A 19,625-nucleotide genomic window follows, 5' to 3' on the forward strand; every position below is an offset into this window, starting at 1 on the left:
CTACACTGTGGTAGTCATTTCTTTTCTAGCTAACAGAAAACTGAGTTTTATGAAAATTTCAAGAGCAAAAATTGGCGTAGGTTTGGGAACAGCATGGTATTAGGTGGTTTTTGAAGTGTCCACGTATTTGTCAGGTGTCAGAGAAAAGTATGGCCCCACATTGCACAAGAACTCGACGATTAAAAAAACAAAGTAGAACTTAACAGAAGAGTGAGTCCCATTGTCTTGAATTTGGGAAGTTCAGCTCCGTGGAAGAGTATTTTAAAATCTTCACTCCCAGAAAAAGCTGCAGTAGGTAGTATTACCATAACACCTAATAACCTCTCTAAGGAGAATTAACACCAGACTTGTCCCCAGGGGCTCCAAAGGTCCAACTCCTTGGCACTACTCTGGTATCAATTCTCCTAAGAGAGATTATCACCACAATTGGTGTCAGAAGTACGATGTGTCTATTTCAGTCCCAGACATTTGAAGCCCAGAATTATTATATATCATATAAGGGATATGGCTGGAAGGGCCATGTTAATTAACTATAACCCAGGCCACTCCCCAATTCTTCTAGTCATTAACCCATTCATCCTGGAATGAGAGAAAATTATTTGCTCTAAGTCTCTCTCGGTATAACCAGCATCATGTTAGATTTTCCATGCTGCATAACTCACTTATTCATTCCTTTACTGTCAGCTATTATTTCTCCTGCCTTCCATTTGTTATTTATTTTCACCCAAACTTTTCCACATTGGCACTTGACCTCGGGTTCAGCGCCTGTGCCAGTCCAGATCGCAGTTAGCAAAACCAGTCTGGCAATTGCTGCTTCATTCCCTTCTCACTCGTGGTGGGTGGGGTTGCATAGGTACAAGATTCGTGGGCTGTCAGAACCACTGGGCAGAGTGACACTTTTCAGAGGCAACCCTCCATTTTTCCAGATGAGTCACATACAGGTTCTAATCACAGTCTCTTGCTGTGGGATCACCCTTGCTTCTGATCCTTGAAGCTGCTGGCCTGGTCCAGAAACCACAGCATCTTGCAGATCAGAAGCAACTTCAGGTGACCTGGGGAAGAACTGTACAGTGGCACGAGAACCCCACCCCCCTCTTCCACCAGATCCTTCTGAGAAAGGTGTGAATCTATCTGGTGGTGACCCTCTTCCCCACATCCACCTGAGAAAGGTGTGAATCTATCTGGTGGTGACTCACGTGACCAGTAGAGGATTAAATCCCAGCAAAAATCCAGGGCCCTGTCTAAATGGTGACATTCTCGGGAATCACTTGAGCCGTTGTGATGTTCTACAGGCATATGAAGTCCAGAATCATATGCTATCATATCAGGGGTTATGGCTGGATGGGCATTGTGTTAATTGACTATCCCTCAGGAATACCACACGTACTTGGGACTTTCTCACATTAATAATGTTAGCTTCTTTTCACAGATTGAAGAAATTCATGTTGGACTTGAGGCCTCCTTATTGGTGAAGGCCCCAGGAACGGGAGATGTGTTTGTGAACTTCGACCCCCAGATATTGACTTTATTCCGAGAGACCGAGCGCATGGCCCAGATGGGTCTGGAAGTCTCACCCTACGCGGCTGCTCTCTTCCAGAAACGGGACAAATACAAAAGGCACTTCAGTGACATGAAGGTAGGGGACGTTTTGCTCATATTGGTTAGCTCCAGAAAGAACTTAAATATTTTTTAACATTGGAAGAGTTCTATAGACACAGGAAAATGGTAACATTTTGAAGCATTTGCTTTATCGCCTCTCTCTCTTTTCCACATAATTATTATTTTTATAAAGATCATTGAGAATAAATTGTAGACCCAATGCTCTTTCATGCCTAAATACTTCAGTGCACATGCTTACAAAACAAATCCATTCTCTAATACCACGATGTAGTTATTAATATCAGGAAATTGACATTGATACACTATCATTATTTAACCTATTGGCTGCATTCAAAACTTACCATTTCTCCACTAATCTGTTTTAAAGCAACAAAAATACAATATGTATGTTTTAGGCACAATACATTTAGAGCAAAAAAACCATGGCAAATTCCAATGTTGATATAATAGTTTTTACTTAATATTGTCTTCACATACTTTGTTCATTAACTCCTACATTATGTGTATATAGCATTAGTCTATATAATTGGGGTCAACAGTGATTTGTATTAAGTATGTTCCTACTCTCATAAAATTTATATTCTAGTAATAAGTAAAAAAGGAACACATAAACAAAAATGGATAAGTTAATCTTTTACCATGAGTTATGGAGAAAGGCTGGGCAAGAATGTAGAAAAGGAACTTTAGACTGGGTAAGCAGTTCTCTATGAAAAGGGGTATTTGGATCTAGCTTGGAAGCAACAAAGCCCACATGGAAGAAGCACATCAGCCTGCGTAATCATGAGGTGTCAAAGGGATCAGGTATAAGGCATCAAAGAACAAAATATCATACCATTGTGAATGAGGGAGAGTGTGGAGTGGGGACCCAAAGCCCATCTGTAGGCAACTAGACATCCCCTTACCAAACGGTAGCTTGGAGGAGATGTGCCAGCCAGGGTGCAGTGTAGCAACAATGAAACATACAACTTTCCTCTAGTTCCTAAAGCTTCCTCCCCAGCACCCCCCCCTAACTATAATGATCCCAATTCTACCTTACAAATCCGGCTAGACCAGAGGATGTACACTGGTACAGATAGGAACTGAACTCACAGGGAATCCAGGGCAGATGATCTCTTCAGGACCAGTGGTGAGAGTGGCGATACCGGGAGGGTGGAGAGATAGAGAGGGAGAACCGATTACAAGGCTCTAACATATAACCTCCTCCCTGGGGGACAGACAACAGAAAAGTGGGTGAAGGTGGACGTCGGACAGTGTAAGATATGACAAAATAATAATTTATAAATTATCAAGGCTCATGAGGAAGGGGGGAGCGGGGAAGAAGGGGTAAAAATGAGGAGCTGATGCCAGGGGCTTAGATGGAGAGCAAATGTTTTGAGAATGATGAGGGCAATGCATGCACAAATGTGCTTTACACAATTGAGGTATGTATGGATTGTGATAAGAGTTGTATGAGCCCCCAATAAAATGATTAAATAAAAAAGAAAAGGGGTATTTGGGCTGAGACTTGAATAGACCAAAGGACTTGATCTGGTGGAAATTGTGACTGATCAATCCAGGCAGAAGGGACAGTGGTGCTAGGCTGGGTTGTCTAGAGAAACAAATCTGATGACACTCATACATCCATTAGAGTTTTACACCAAGAAATCCTTGTCTATCATGAAGGCATCCCAGTCCAGTCCAACTCAAGTCCATAAGTCCAAGGCTAGCCAGGACCTTCTTCTGACTCATGTAGCTGCAGGCTCTTGACACAGAAAGGTAAACAGGAAGGAGGAAGATTGCAGGCTAGTGTATGCAGAGTTGCATGGATCCAAATCGGTGGAAGCATGACAGCTCTCACGTCGGTGGCAGAGCCAGGAGGAAGGTGACGGCACTGCTGGAGTCCCTCACGTGCATACAAACGGCCACAACCCAAAGGAGGTGCCACCAAGCTACCACTTGATGGACAGGTTTGATTCCTCCCCTAGCCACGAGTGTCTGCAGTTAGGCACCATCCAGTTGGTTCTGCCCCTGAGTGCCCTTATGAACAACAGAAGGACACCCTACCTGGTCCTGCGCTGTCCTCATGATTCATCTTATGCTGGAGCCCATTGTTGCACCCACAGTGTCCATCGGCCTTCTTGAGGGGTTTACTCTTCTTAGCTGTCCCTCTACTTTATCCAACGTGATGTGCTCCAGGGACTAACCTCGCCTGACAACATGACCAATGTATCTAAGACGAAATCTCGCCATCCCCTCTAAGGAGCATTCTGGCTGTACTTCTTCCAAGAGAGATTGATTTGCCCTTTTAGCAATCCAAGGTACTTTCAATATTATTCTCCAGCACCACAATTCAAATGCATTGACGATTGTCTAGTTGACATAGAGTCATCCAGCTACCACAGACAGTAACTAGAAAGTGTCCAAGCAAGGACTTTGTGTGCCATGTTCAGTGGACAGAAAATGCCCAGGATGTCTAGAGGGGCGTGCGTGAGGGGAAGGCGCCATGGAAACAAGGCTGTGGGATTGGCCCAAACAAGGTCATGACCCAACCTGTTATGTTTAGAAGTTAGGGTTTTAGTTGGAGTGCACTGTGTAGCTGTTGAAAAACTGTGAGGAGAGGGAAAAGACATGCTATCTTTTACCTCATGAATCATGTTAGTTGCTGGTTGGAGAATGAGTTCTAAGGGAATGAGAGTATTAGTGGGTAGACAGTCTCTATACTATTTATAGTGTAGGCCAGTATTTCCCAAAGTGGGTGATTTCACCCCCCTGGGGCCACTGGAATCATCCTGGCAGGCTGCAAAAGCAGATGCCTACACTTTATCCTGGATTACTAACTAGAGTACAAAAGGCTTTAATTTTCATAGGGGTACTGAGTGCTATTTTTTTCTGAAAAGGGGGACAGTAGGCAGGAGCCCTGGTGGTGTAGTGGGTTATATATTGGGCTGCTTAATCACAAGATCAGCTGTTCCAAATCTCCAGCCACTCCATAGGAGAAAGATGAGGCTTTCTATTCCAATAAGGATCTATGGTTTCAGAAAACCCACAGGGGCATTTCTCCTTTGACCTATGGATTGCTATGAGTTGATCACAGAGAGTTTTTTCAGAGGCCAGATAAGTTTGGGAATCTATGATATAGGCTTTGGGATAAAGCAGATGGTGGCTTGGATTCGAAAGGAAGTAAGGCATATCAGAAAATTAGAGTTATGCCAACAGGCAAGTCATGAGAGAACTCAAGGACAATCTCTGTGTGTGAGTCTGAATGACTCAAGGATTGAGGTACTGCTGCCAAGGAATGCGGTATAAGCTGTATTCTGTGCACCGTGTGCAATAATTTGCAATGGCCCTGAGCAGAAGTCACATTTATGGAGATGACAAAGACTGGAACAAGTATATTTTAGGCTCCAGCAGTGAATTTGTAGTTTTTATCTTAAATATAAGATGATTTTTGGACAGCCAAAGGGAGATGGCCTTCAGGCAGCTGGATATGTAATTCTGAGTTTGGTGAGAAGTCAGAGCTGGAGGCATAAGTTTGGGAGCTATCAGAATGCAGTTGCTGTTAAAAACCATTGGCCTAGATGAGCTCTCCTAGGTAAAGAAGGATACAGATGGAAAAGAGTAAAGAGCCTGGGTGCAAACCTTCAACCGCACAAAACCTAATTCACTGCTGTTGAGTCGATGGAAACTCAAAGCAGCCCTGTCATAAACCTTAGGTTGCTTCAATATTAGTAAGTCTGATCGAAGAGGACAACTAGATAAAAGAAACTAGGGATTGAGTCTTGAAGTCGGAGGAGACCAAGTGTCCGGAAGCTCAGGATAGAAGAGCTTCATGAAAGAAGGTCTGGTTCCCTGTGACACATGTCTCCCAGCGTATGAGCAAGATGGGACCAGAGTTTTGTTGCTGTAAGGGGCTGTTGAGTTTTGACTAATAGCAGCCCTTTGTTTAAGAACAGGATGCTCGACCCTCACATTTGTTGCTATGCTGGAGTTTATTGTAATTTCCCAGGGACTGGTCCCTCCTGATAAAAAGGCCAAGATATTTGACGACTTGGAAACCATTATTAAAATCCATAAAGATTCCCAGGATATGGTATTAGTAATAAGGTCATGTGTCAGCATGCTGCTTTACATTTTAAATGAAGATCATCTTCATTATCCTATTTGATCTTCTCTATAAGCTTACAGGTGAGTATGCCAGGATATTATTATTTTATCATAGGTGACAAACTCCAGCTTAGAGAAGTTAAATGACTCAAGATCTTATGGCAGAAGTGCGACAGAATCCGGATCCCTTCTCTGATATTTTTTCTACTACTTCATGTTACATTAAAAATTTAATATTGGTGACAGACAGTCCTCAAATGTATCATAAAATACTAGTCAGCATGCTGGAATTTACTTTGAACTCCTTGTCTTGGTCAATCTAAGTTTTTATGAAGGTGATAATTTTCTAAGAAAATAATATTTGTAGATGTATATAATTCCTAATGATAGTTTTGTATGCAGATTATATAATCATTATTGTCTTGCTATCCTATGAACTAAATGACCCCAAAATGCAGAGGCTTAAAACAATCATTTTGTTGTATCTCATGATTTTACGGACAAAGAATTTGAGCAGGGCTTGGCTATGTGATTCTCCTGTTCCCTGTGCATTGACTAAGGCTGTCTAGTGGCCTTTAGTTGGTCAATGTTCCATCTAGAAGCTTCAAGATGGCCTCACCTCCCATTTGATTACATGACTGGGATGGCTGGAAGCTCTGTTAAATTGGGACTCTAGATTGGAGGCTCTGAAAGTGATACGTCCAGAGCAAGGCTCTAGGTTCATAAAATTTCTGACGGGAAAACCCCAGATGCCAATCCACAGTGTTACAGTCAGCAAGAACCAGAAAACCAGACTCACTGCCATAGAGTAGATGCCTGCTCATCGACCTGCCTCAGTGGGTTTCTGAGACTGTAACTCTTTATTGGAAGAGAAAGCCTTGGCCTTCCAGCTGGTTGTGTCTATTGTGCTGAGCTATTGTGCTGAATATTTAACAGAGTGTGTTAGCTGCTGATGGTGTGCTTAGCAGCCTGACTCAGAACCCACTGTGCCACCAGAGCTTCCTACAGCGAGAAAGGAAGACGCCTTCTAGGACAGAGCCTCCGATGTCACCCAGCATCCCTTCCATCGGCCTCTGTGGAGCTCTATCGGCCCTCCCAGAGTCAAGGGGGCGGCACATAGGCCCCAGCGGAGGAGGTGCAGAGGATGTTGTGAACCAGAGGTGTAAATGATAATTTGAGAAAGTAAATGATCTGGTTGTTATGTATTCTATCTCGGAGGTCTAAAGAGTTCTACATAAGTGACTGGTAGGAGCAGATCTATTTGCATCATTTGGGGACCATACTGCAGAGCCATTGTGCTGAATATTTAGCAGGGTGTGTTAGGAAGGGTTGGTGAGAGAAACAAATCCAGTGACACTCATCTATGTATAAGAGAGAGCTTTAGATCAAGAAACAATTGTATATCCAGTCCAACTCAAGTCCGTAATTCCAATACTAACCCACAAGTCCCTCTTCAGACTCTCGTAACCACACACAGTGACACAGACTTCAGGAAGATCACAGGCCTGTGGGTGCAAAGACGAGTGGATCCAAGGTTGGTGGAAACATGGCAGTGGGGTGGGGGGTGGTCCAGCAGCTTCAGAGGGGTCAGTAATCAGGAAGGGAAAACAGAGAGAAAGGGGGACAATCCTAGGGTCCTCTTTATAAGATGGTTTCACCCTCCAAAGCCCACATGGAAGAAGCACACCTGCCTGTGTGATCATGAGGTGTTGACAGGAAGAGGTATCCGAAGTTTGAAAAGTTTAAAAACAAGCAATCACATCTATGCGAAGGGGCGTGGATGTGTGAAGGGGCGTGATGTAGTGGAGACCCCAAACCCACCTGTCAGATGATTGGACAGCCCCTCTCAGAAGGGCCACATGGAAGGGATGATAAATCCAGGATGTGGTATAATACTGATGAACCGCATGACTATCCTCTAGTTCTTTAATATCTCATTTTCTTATATTATGGTTTTTATTTGTTTTACCCCATTAATCATGTTAGATTTGTGTATGTTCATTTGTACACTTAAGATCAATTAGTACATGAAAACCAAGATAGAAAACCCTCCAGAAACAGTAACAGAAGTAATGATTCCCTGAGGCTATGGGAAGAGAGGAGAGGAAGGGGGAATAGGGAACTGATGGCATTGATGACTGTAATGCCACTCAATGGAATCAAACAACAGAATTGTATGAGAATGGATACACTGGATTGTGTAAGATATGGAAACAGACAAACAAACAATTATAGGGCAAAATACAAGGGTTCCTGGGGTGTAAGGTGGGGGAGTGAGGGGATACAGGGGAGCTGATATTAAGGTGTTTAAGAAGCAAGAGAATGTTTCGAAACTGATTGTGGTAGCAATTGTACAGTACTGCTTGATGTGATTGAACTATGAAATGTTATGATATCTGTAAGAACTCCCAATAAAATGATTAAAATTTTAAAAAATCTTAAAAAAATGATCACCCCCTACCCTCAAAGAGACAGAGTCCACCTTTGACCTGATTGACAGGTTGGACACAACCCCTACACTTCATGTTCATGGACACAACCCATGCACATCTTCATGTTGATCCAAAATTATCACACAGGGTTTTTCAAACTTCTTTTGCAGATAAGAAAAACTATGAGTGCTTACTTTCTTGTTTTATTCCTCGAAAGATGGTGGAAGCCAGAGCCCTGGTAATGTAGTGGGTTAGAAGTTGTCCTGTTAACCACAAGGTCAGTTGTTCAAAATCATCAGCTACATCATGGGAAGAAGTGAAGACTTACTGCTCCCCAAAGAGTTACAGTCTCACAAACCCACAGGGGCACTTATACTCTGTTCTGTGGCATCACTATAAGTTGATACAACTCAATGGCCATGAGTGAATTTAAAATTTATTTTGAGAATATAGGATGTTTATACCTATTGAATTCTGGAACCAATTTGAGCTGCATTCAAACCTTTATATTTCAGCAAATGACTTCACTCTTCTAAGTTTCATTTTCTCAAGTGTGAAATGGGCAAATAAAAGTTTACTATTATTAGGGACCCTATGAGCTGAAATCATTCAATAGTAGTGAGGTTCTTTTGTTTTGTTTTTAGGTTATTACTAAGGGGTTGAGCGGTCTTGGTGAGCAAGCCTGCACTGCTAACCACAATGTAGGTGGTTCAAACCCATTAGCTGCTCCTCAGGAGAAAGAAAGATAAGGTCACCTGCTTTCAAAAAGATTTGTAGTCTAGGAGCCTCTGTAGAGGGTTTGCATGAGTCAGGTTGACTCAATGGCAGTGGGTTGGGCTTGATTTTGTTATAACTAATGGACTAGAGGAGAGGGAACCCTGGACGCATAGTGAGTTGTGTGTTGGGCTGCTAACCACAAGGTCAGTAGTTTGAAATCACCACCTACTCTGTGGGAGAAAGATGAGGCTTTCTATTTCTTGGAAACCCACAGTGGAAGTTCTGCGCTCCCTAAAGTGAGTCACTATGAGTCTGCATCTACTCAAAGGCTGTGAGCGAGGGAGTGATGTGGCCAACCTTCTCAAGGCAGATGATCCAATTGCTTCCCACTGATGGACATTGAAAACACAAGTGAAAAGAAAAAAGAGAAAACGCAAAGTGAGCATAAGATTAAAAACTTCAGCAAATCTATAAGTAGATACTAAGAGAACCAACAAATTGACACTTTTCTGAAGGGACTTTCTTAGAAATTCAGAGCACACAAACTGTGGAAAATAGTAAAGGGGGGGAAAAAAGAAGAAGATTAAAAGTCCATTTGGGATATGTTGAGTTTAACAAAGTGCCTCAAGGCTCTTAAAACTCTCCCTTCTTTTTGTGAGTCTCTCAGTGACAATATAAACCATGGCTGTCTAGAAGAAAGCATATTATATACAGCACTTTCCAAATTTATCCATCCTGGGACCATTTTTCTTATGCTGTATTAGCGATATTACTTCAAGGAAATACTGGGGACCATTGATCTAGTGGCAAGACAACATCTCATGCACATAATAAACAAGGGCTTAGAAATAATTGTTCTAAAGCAAGGTGTTAAAATTATTTTCATCTGCCAACCTGAGGGGCTCATCTTCCTGCACTGGGTAGGTGATGCCTGCTGCAAATCATAAAATTTTCATGTCTATCTCCTCCTTCTGCCTAGTCTGTTCTTAGTCTGGAAGGACTGCTAAAATCTGTTCACCATGGGTGACCCTGCTGGTTTAGAAATACAGGCACAGCTTCCAGCATCGCAGCAATCTACAAGCCACCACACAGTTAGGAAAACGGAGAGACAAGTGGGTAGAGCCCTACAGCATGACTCTAAATAGATGAAAATATCTTCTGTATAGAAGATGAGATATCATTAGATACTAAAATTGTGATATTTGTTGATTAATGTAACCTTCCTTCAATTTCAGATGATGTTGGCTGAATACCAGAGAGTAAAGTCAAAAATACCTCCCACCATTCAGCAACTGCTGGCCCCCCATTTAGCCAGAGTGGATGAAGCTCTCCACCCGGGCTTGGCTGCCCTGAACTGGACATCACTGAATATTGAGACGTATTTAGAAAGCACATTTGAAAAGATCAGTAAGTCCATCGAAATGTCTCAATGTTGAATCTGTATGGGGTTGCTAGGAGTCAGATGCCAGTTTAATGTCTGCTGCCTTCTCTTCATCATGGCCCAGTACTCTGCAGCTCAGAATAACTTCCCTCCCAAGAAACCCAATCTGGCCGTGGTGCTACATGTGGACACTTTCTACTCTGACCTCCTGTTGGACCAGAAACCCCACATTTGGTTGTCTTTTAGTGGTTCATCATGGCTCCAATTGTCTTCCCAAACTGACTGTAAAATATATGAAAATCGAGTTGTTTCTGTTACTTCTTTTACCTTCCGTTTAGTTGGGTGGCATACCTGATGCCCACATACTTACGGATTCATATTCACAGCGTTCTCTACATTCGGCTCTTTCTAGTCGTTTACCATCCTTACAGCATTCTTACCCCTTGGCATCAATAAACTCATTGCTGGCTCACCCTTTTCTGGATCTCTCTTCTGGCTAGCTTTTCTGTTGATCCACTTAGCAATATCCTCATCTTGATGTCTTCCCTTAGTCTGGCATGTGTGGCTGTGGAAGTGATACATAGTGTTCTTATAGTTCTAGATTATCAAGGGTTGGTTTTCCATGTGCCTTCCAGATACATTAAGCAGGCTCTGAGGTGGCACAAATGACTAGCACTTGATGGCTAGCCTAAAGGTTGATGGCTAGAACCCACCCCACCGAAAGTGAAAGAAAGGCCGATGGTCTGCTTCTCTTAACATTGTACCCAAGGTAGAGCTCTCTCACAGTGACTATGGGGGTAACTCTATGCTGTGACAACTGACTTCCAGGAGTTAGAATCAATGACAATTCATTTCTTATCTTTTGGCATCTAAAGAATCTTCCCCAAATACTGGGGTGGTTGGTAAAACCAGGAAATGGTTCTATACATTTGGAACTGATTCAAAGGGGACTTAGGATCTGCATGTGTTTTAGGCTCATTCAAATTTGAAGTCTGAATCAATACAAGCCATATGATCAGATCACCACAAAACAGAACAGGGAGAAGATTGTAAAAATAATCTTAACTTGAAGGTTAGAAAGTTAAGATCCAGCAATACTCAATGACTGCTAATGTCACATTGGGATGGAGTCCTTGGGTGGCATGACAGGTTAACCACTGTGCTGTTAGCTGAAAGGTTGGCAGTTCAAACCCACCCCAAAGCAAAGTGGAACACAGGGCTGATGATCTGCTGCTGACAAGTCACAGTCTTGGAAACACTACCTGCCTAGGACGTTCTACTCTGCGCCCAGGCTTGTCACCATGAGGCAAAATATACCCATGCTTGTCTACTCTGCTTGTTCTACCATGCTTGTTCTACTCTGCGCCCATGCTTGTCACCATGAGGCAAAGTACACTCCAAGGCAATTAGCAACACCTGCTCTATAGATGTGCGCAGTAGGGATTGGTGGGGAATCTAGTTCTCGTGAGTTTAAGTCAATATTATACCCAAAATATATTTCCACAGGAAATAGAACAAGAGGAAATTGGCTAAAATTCTAGAAGGAAGCACTTAGAAGATGTATAGACACTTCATAATAAAAGTTCCGAGAACCAAATTAGAATAGACTATCAACGTAGATGTTAATAATAGCCTCCCTAGAGAATATGAGTGCTAGGATTAGAGTGTTAACAATTTGGATGTAATAGTGTTGCCTGGAGACAGGGTGATTGTTTCTAAGGAAACCCTTCTTTGTCCTCTGATTTTTTTTAACATTCTTTTTGCAATTTAAATTAAGGAAATGAGACGGAACAAAGATTAGTTTTCTGTTGTTGACTCTTAATAACCGTTGGATTCTTTACTCGACCAGTGAACCAATTCTCTTACTTATAGGTGATTATTTGTCCCCAAAGAAGCCCTGGTAGTGCAGTGGCTAAAGTGACTTGTTGTTAACCGAAAGGTCAGTAATTTGAGGCCACCTGCGGCACCGAGGTAGAAAGATGCTAGGTCCTGCTTCAGCAGAGTCAGCCTGGGAGACTCCCTGAAGCAGTTCGACCCTCCTTCAGGTCCACTCGACAGCGATGGGTGTGGATTTCCTCAGTGATTTGTAGCAAACACTGAAGTGAGCACTGGCTACTCCTCAAAATAGCAGGCCGAGCTTCCATGGACATGGTTTTGTGTAGTCTGTGCATGTGATAGCCGGTGTTTCATTCTACTGTACATTGGCTCATTATGAGCCAGAACCAACTTGATAGCACCTGCCAACAACAACATGCATGCCAGTTGCTGTGCATTGGACTCTGACTCAGGGTACCTCGGACATATAAATGCAAAACTGCAATCCTTAGGGTTTTCAGGGACTGATTTCTTTCTCTCTTTTTTTGATCACCAGGTCTTTTTTTTTTCTTTGCAAAAAAAGGTGAACGCAAATCGTCAACTTTTTGGTTGGCAGCACCACGTTGGTACTACTAATCTGTGCACCCTATTTCATACTGGTTGTCTTTGAGTCTGTTTTGACACAGGCAATCCCATGTGTTACAGACCAGAACTGTGCTCTGTGAGGTTTTATTGGTGAAATATTTTGACAGCAGATCCCCAAGCCTTTATTCTGAGGTGGTGCCTTTGGGCATATTTGAACTCCAATCCCTTGGTTAGTATTTGAACCCTTAACCATTTGTGTCATCCAAGGGCCTTATCCATGCTTGACTCCCAAACTAAACTCCTACCATCAAGGCAATGGTGACTCTATGGGACAGACTGGAACTTCTCCTGTGAGTTTCTGAGGTTGTAAGTCTTTATGGGAGTAGAGAGCCTCATCTTTCTCCCAGAGTAGCTCGTGGTTTTGAACTGCTGACCTTGCTTAACTCATGACTCACTATACCTCCAGGGCTCCTAACAACTGTATAGTGGGGCTTCAGATTTCAGGCGCAGTACGAGTCAGACACAGGCAGGCTGAGGAAGCTGAGACATTCAGAGAATAAAACCCAAACCAAACTTGCTGCCATCGGGTCAATACTGACTCATAGCAAACCCCCCACTTGTGGGTTTCCTAGACTGCAACTGGTTACAGGAGTAGAAAGCCCAATATATCTCCTTTGGAGCTGCTGGTGGTTTTAAACTGCTGACCATGTGGATCACAAACCACTGTCCCACTGGAGTTTCTGGTTCAAGAATAGTGTGAGAAAATGAAGAGGTCACCCAGGGCCTGTCTAGGGGATATGATGTCAACTAATACCAAACTAATTACTGTCATCTGGATTCTACTACTGTGGGCTACTCATGTTGATTTAAAAGAATAACAAAACCAGAATGCTCTAATTTCTCCATCTCTTTCCCCCACTCCTCTAACTTTCCTTCTTCTTTCCAGAGGAACTAGAATCGCTGCTGGACAGGCTCAGCGACTTGATTGAGTTCCGAATCAATACCATTCTGGAAGAAATGAGCAGCACACCCCTCTGCCAGCTCCCCCAGGAAGAGCCACTGAGCTGTGACACATTCCTTCAGAAGACGAAGGTCATTGCCATTGCTACCTGCCGTTGAGCTGATTCTGACTCATGGTGTCCACATGTGTGCAGAGTAAAACTGGTCCAGAGGGATTTGCTTCAGAGGGTTTCAGGATGTTTTTGAACCACCAGCCTTCCAAGCAATTAACTATTTGTATCACCTAGGGATTATAAGGGAGCCTGGTGGCATAGTGGTTCTACATTGGGCTAACGGACTGCAAGGTCAGTAGTTTGAAGCTATCAGCCCCTCTGAGGGAGAAAGAAGAGGCGAACTACTCCTGTGAAGTGTGCCAGTCTTGGAGACCCACAGGGGCAGTTCTACCCTGTCCTATAGAGGCACTAGGAGTTGGAATCAACTCGACGACAGTGAGTCTGAATGTTTGAGAGGGACCACAGAGAACACTGGAGGGCTGTTATTTTTCACTTTACTTTGTGTGTGTGTGTGTGTGTGTGAGATTCATTTTGCTCTAAAGAGAGGGTATTTGTGAAGCATTTGTGACTGCTCACTGCTAAAAGGAATCCGAGATCTGAACTTCTGACCAAATGCTGAAAATGAAGAGCAGCTTTCCCGAGGGGTCACTGAGGTGGAGCAACAAGTCACTACTTTTCAGATCACTCAGAAGGAAATTTTCATGGAACACATTTACAATTTCATCCCCAACCCCTAAGTAACAGAGTTAGGACAGCTTCTAGGAAGCGAAGGTTAATTTAATGAAATAGTTGATTTACACAAATTCTGGGCACGATGTAATCATTTCTATAGAGCCATGTTCCAGAGCTGTTAGGCAAGCTGGGAAAGTTGGGGTCTGGGTGTCAGTGTTTAGGCGATTGACTGCACTGGTGGGCCTCTCCCTTTACAGGGAGAGTGCACACCAGGATCTGAAAAGAAGGTCTCCTGGGAGAGAGTTCACTTAGCTTTCTTTAACCCGTCCTTTCCCAACGTATTTGCCAGTGAGGCATTCTCTGCCTTGTCCAAACCCACCGCCACTGAATCGATTCCAGCTCAAAGCGACCCTGTTCCCAGCTCAGAGCGACCCTAAGTTCTCCTGTGGGAATGCCAACTTTGGCATCGCTACAAGACCAGTCGTTTAGATACATCAACCTCTTCTAGGAAGAGAGATGGGACTGCATGTTTCCATGAACATTTATGGTCTCAGAAACCCTATCTAGGGTTATGACAAGTCAGAATAGACTCTGTGCATGTGAGTGGGTTCTTTTCAGCATCATGGGATCTTCTCAGAATGGCCTTCCTGATTGCATGGATTTTTCAGCAATGATTTTAATTTGGGTATCTGAAACACCAGGCCTTGAGTGGTTTAAACAGTTAACATGCCCAGCTGCTAATGGAAAGATTGGCAGCCCAAGTCAGTCCCTCAGAGGTGCCTTAAAAGATAGGCCTGATTATCAAATTCCGAAGAACCAGCACAGAAAACCCATCGGAGCATAGTTCTGACACACATGGGGTCACCATGTATCAAGCTGAGTTTTGGTTGCAGCTCCCTAAGACCACGCTGTAGGTGGAGTGGGGTAGGAAGGACTTGTGGAAGTCGGCATATAGTTGTACTGAAGCCAAAGATTGATGGAGTAGGGAGTCAGAGCTGGGTTATACGGGAACAGAGTCAGAAGAGGAATCTAGCTAAGTCTCATGCTCTTTCCCATCAGGATGGGCTACACAGAATGCACTCTTTTCCTAGCAATGAATATGCAGCAGCGTGTGTGCTGTTTCTGCCCATGAAAACCCACTGAAGACTCAGAGCCTAAGGTTTTATTGTGCGTGGTCACATAGGTACTCTTAGCCTACCATGTACCAAACGCTCTTGTTAGAGTCCAACAACATCGTGTCACGGTGATTCCAGCTCATAGAGACCCTCTATGTACAACAGAACGAAACACAACCCGGTCCTGTACCACCTTCACTTTTGTTGTAATCCCTGAACTCACTGTTTCAACCACTGAGTGCAATGCATTTCATCTGGGATCTTCCTCTTTTGCACTAGACTTTTACATTACCCAGCATGATAGCCTCTTCCAGGGACTGGTCTCTCCTGATAGCGTGTCCAAAGTACTTGAGGTGTAATCTCCCCATCTTTGCTTATAAGGAGCATTCTGAGAGAATAGGCCCTGGAAGAGGACATCATGCTTGGTAAAGTATTGAAAAAGAGGATGATCCTTGACGAGATGGATTGACACAGTGGTTGCAGCAATGGGCTCAAGTGTAACAATTGACGATGGTGTAGGCCTGGGCAGTGTTTCTTGCTCTGCTGTGCACAGGGTCACAATGAGTTGGAGCTGACATGATGGCTCCTGACAACCAACTTTATTGCTTTGTGTTGTAGGAAGCAAGATCATGTACTGAGTATGATGGGCAGGGTGGTGTAAAGATTTGAGGGCACCAAGGTTTGAGAACAGAACTGTCTAGGTTCTTGTAGAGGGCAGTGATTATGGTCATGCAGAACGATTCCTGGGTAGCCTTAGGAAGCCAGTTGCATTTGGAAGTGATGAATTCCCAGCCCAACATCTGGGAATTCTAATCTGTATTTTAATGAGAAGGTAGATCACTTGCCTCATCTGTGCTGGGCTTCTCCTGGGTGGGTGTGGTGGAAGACTAGTTGGAGAGGAAGCGAATATCTTTATAAGTAAGTAGCCCACGATGCTGTCTTGTTGGGAAAGAAAAGGAGAAAAAGGAGACTGACTAGAACAGGTTTGTGAGATAGGAAGAGGCTGCTGATGACTTTTGTATTTTCTTCACTCCTGGAGAAGCTCATAAAATAGTGAGCTTCCGTGCATCCGTGTTGCTCCATTTGGTTCCCTGTGTTTACCATATTCCTTTCCAGGACTTCTGGCCGAGTTAGTGTCTTGGTTTTCTAGTGCTGCTGTAACACAAATACCACTAATGAATGCCTTTAAAGAACAGGAAGGAAGCTTTCCACAGTTATGGAAGCTGAAAGTCCAAACCAGGGGCTTGACATATTGATCCATTCCTTGCTGGTAGTCCTGGACATTCCTTGGTTCCTTGGAAATCTTTGGTTTGTAGGTGACCCATACCTGTAATCTGTCTTCCCCTGCCTGTGTCTTTGTGCCTTTTCAAGCCTTTTTAACACTCAGAAGGGATTAGGAGCATCTTTACTCTTCTACGACCTTAATAGTATAACAAAAAACCTCCATTTCCCAAAGATTAATGTCCCGTGGTCCAAGGAATGGAATTCAACACATATTTTGGGAAGACACAATTTAGTCCATATTTGTTAGGGAGAATGGTACTGCCCAGCATCTTTGGACACGAAAACATCACCTCAGGGTGAGGTTACCATTAGTGATGTGCTCGTAAGAGCTAGATAAGCAAATATGAAACTCTTCTTTTTTTTTTTTTTGCACAGGACCTTTGTGTAAATGGGGCTCAGATACTTAATTTCAAAAGCTCATTAGTGGAGGAAGCTGTCAATGAGCTAATAGATATGTTGCTGGACGCAGACGTTCCATCTAAAGAAGAATGTGAAAAACCATCCCATGAGAATAGGGTTGATTCAAAAAGTGAAAGTTCAGGTAAGAGATATGGTCATGGAGGAGATTGCTTTATTTAGAACGTTTTTTGAAGTCTAAAGTGGAATTTTCAACATAGCCACTAATTTCATACTTCTATCAACACCTTAATTTTATAATGATATATAGAAATGAGAAATAATGAGTCTGAGCATAATGTCATGAGCTCCATGTAATTAATTTCCACTATATTTGGTTAAACGTTGTACATGTGTGGATTGCATTGGCTCTTGTCAGTTTGCCAGGCATTTTGACATGGGTGTGTGCTTTTTTACATCTCATGAATCAAGTGGAATGTGTCCTGGGTTGGCAGTCCCTTTGGAAAGCCTCTAGAGTCTAGACCAGCGGTTCTCAATCTGTGGGTCATGACCCCTTTGGAGGTCGAACGACCCTTTCACAGGGGTTGCCCGATTCATAGCAGTAGCAAAATTACATTTATGAAGTAGCAATGAAAATAGTTTTATGGTTGGGGGGTCACCACAACATGAAGAATTGAATTAAAGGGTTGCAGCATTAGGAAGGTCGAGAATCACTGGTCTAGAAAGATGAGGACACTGAGTTGAAGAGGAGGGAAGTTTTGACCCCCAAGGTTCGATGGCCTTGGGTAGAAGAGAGTGTCATCAGAATTCACCCCCTGTGGCCAAGTCTAGCTTTTCCATCATTGTTCCCATTTCCCTCCTGGGTTATTTCCTCACACGGAGGAGAAGGGTTCCCCACCAGTTCACATAGAACCCTAGCTTCTTTTCCTACCTCTGGGTAGCTTCATTTTCTAACAAGCATGGTGCTTAAGTAGTTTTAAATTGCACATAATTTATCTTAATTTATCTCCCTCTCATTGTCACTGTTTACTTAGTTGCAGCCACAGATCTATTTAATTACAAACCCACATTTAATCACAATGCATGATTCTCTCTTGTGTGAGCCTCTCTATCTTTTCTTGCTCTTTTCCCTTCTGCCTTTATCACAGAAAAAAAAGAAGGAACATCTGACACTGAGATAGCTTCCCTTAATGCTAGCGAGACAGGGGCTGGCCTCCTCTCCTTGACGGCAATCAAGAGAAGGAAGAAAGAGATGGAGATGTTAGAGGAAGAAGCCTGTGAATTGCTTTCTCATTTCAATCATCAAAACGCAGACGCTCTGCTGAGAGTTACCAGGAACACACTAGAGGCCCTTCGCAAGCGCATTCATGCTTCCAACTCTGTTCACGTCCGGGGTAAGAGTCCTATGCCGTTGTGTGCTGGCCGCCCAGGAAGAGATACTGGCATGTGTGTTGTGTGCGTGCACGTGTGTGCTTGTGTTGTTGCTTTGGATGCCATCTGGCTGAATTTCATTTTAGAGCTGCTCCCTGACACAGAGCACGTTAAGGTATTTTCAATAAACATGTATAAAATAATACATGCAGTATCGTTACCTCTATATTTATCCCTGTATTGATTCCCAACTTTAAAGAACTCTTCCATACAAATAGCGAGTTACACTTCCTTTTCTGTTCCACTTTTAATGGCTCTGAGTTTGGAGTATACACTTTCTCATAGAAAAGACTCGTTTTGTTTGAAATTTCATTCTGGTTATTTGCACTAGCACTGACTAATTCTGATAGTTACTTTTTTATTAATTGGGATTTGATACATATATCATTCCATAGTTGAGTCACGTCAAGTAGAATTGTACAATTGCTATCACAGTTTCTAGACATTCTTTTTCTACATGGACTCCTAGAATCGTGTCCATTGTACCCTTCCACCACTTCTGTTCTCCCCCCTCCCCACGAAACCCTTATTATACTTGCTGTCCTTTTAAGTTCATCAGTCATGGGTTTCATATACCAAAAAGCAGAAAAGCATATAACACAACTTCAAAAGGGTGACCTCCAATGACATAACACCCCTGAGACACACCCTAATATGAACAAACAAAACCAAAACCAAACAATACAAACCAAAAATTCACAGAATTGTGGAAACTAGGTACCGTCCATCCTTCATCCTAGGGAGACTCATTTACAAAGTTTTAACTTAAATTCAGGTCAGATTTATGCTTTTGGTCTCCTATACTCATCTCGCCCAAGCATTCTTTGATAGTTACTCTTGTTACTCATCCATCCATCCATCCATCCATCCATCCATACATTTATTTATTTATTTTGCTTGCTTAAGACTTATATGACTAACTTGCTGACATCCTGTTATTTGTCCAGCATCATCTGTCAAGAGCTTGGGTGACAGTTTATATATTTAGGGCCAAATCTTATGCAGCACATTTCCTGTATGCTGGAGGACAGTTTTCCTGCTGTTGCTAAGTATCTCTTAGAAGATTCCAACTCACAGAGACTTAAGTACAACAGAAGGAAACACTGCTAGCTTCTGCACC

At 43.0% G+C, this 19,625-nt stretch overlaps 1 protein-coding gene across 1 annotated transcript in view; it reads left to right on the forward strand.

Moving 5' to 3' along the window:
• The window catches only part of DNAH5 (dynein axonemal heavy chain 5), a 290,518-nt gene that overhangs the window by 34,065 nt on the left and 236,828 nt on the right, over window positions 1-19,625 (forward strand). Inside the window, exons 14-18 of the mRNA XM_013008527.2 lie at window positions 1,430-1,636; window positions 10,088-10,259; window positions 13,580-13,725; window positions 17,093-17,270; window positions 18,232-18,468. Coding sequence (XP_012863981.1) covers window positions 1,430-1,636; window positions 10,088-10,259; window positions 13,580-13,725; window positions 17,093-17,270; window positions 18,232-18,468 — 940 coding nt within the window. The remainder of the gene's footprint in view (window positions 1-1,429; window positions 1,637-10,087; window positions 10,260-13,579; window positions 13,726-17,092; window positions 17,271-18,231; window positions 18,469-19,625) is intronic.

This window comes from Echinops telfairi, unplaced genomic scaffold (genome assembly GCF_000313985.2).
Source record: "Echinops telfairi isolate 266 unplaced genomic scaffold, ASM31398v2 ScPeMD7_7469;HRSCAF=8507_1, whole genome shotgun sequence".
NCBI lineage: Eukaryota > Metazoa > Chordata > Mammalia > Afrosoricida > Tenrecidae > Echinops > Echinops telfairi.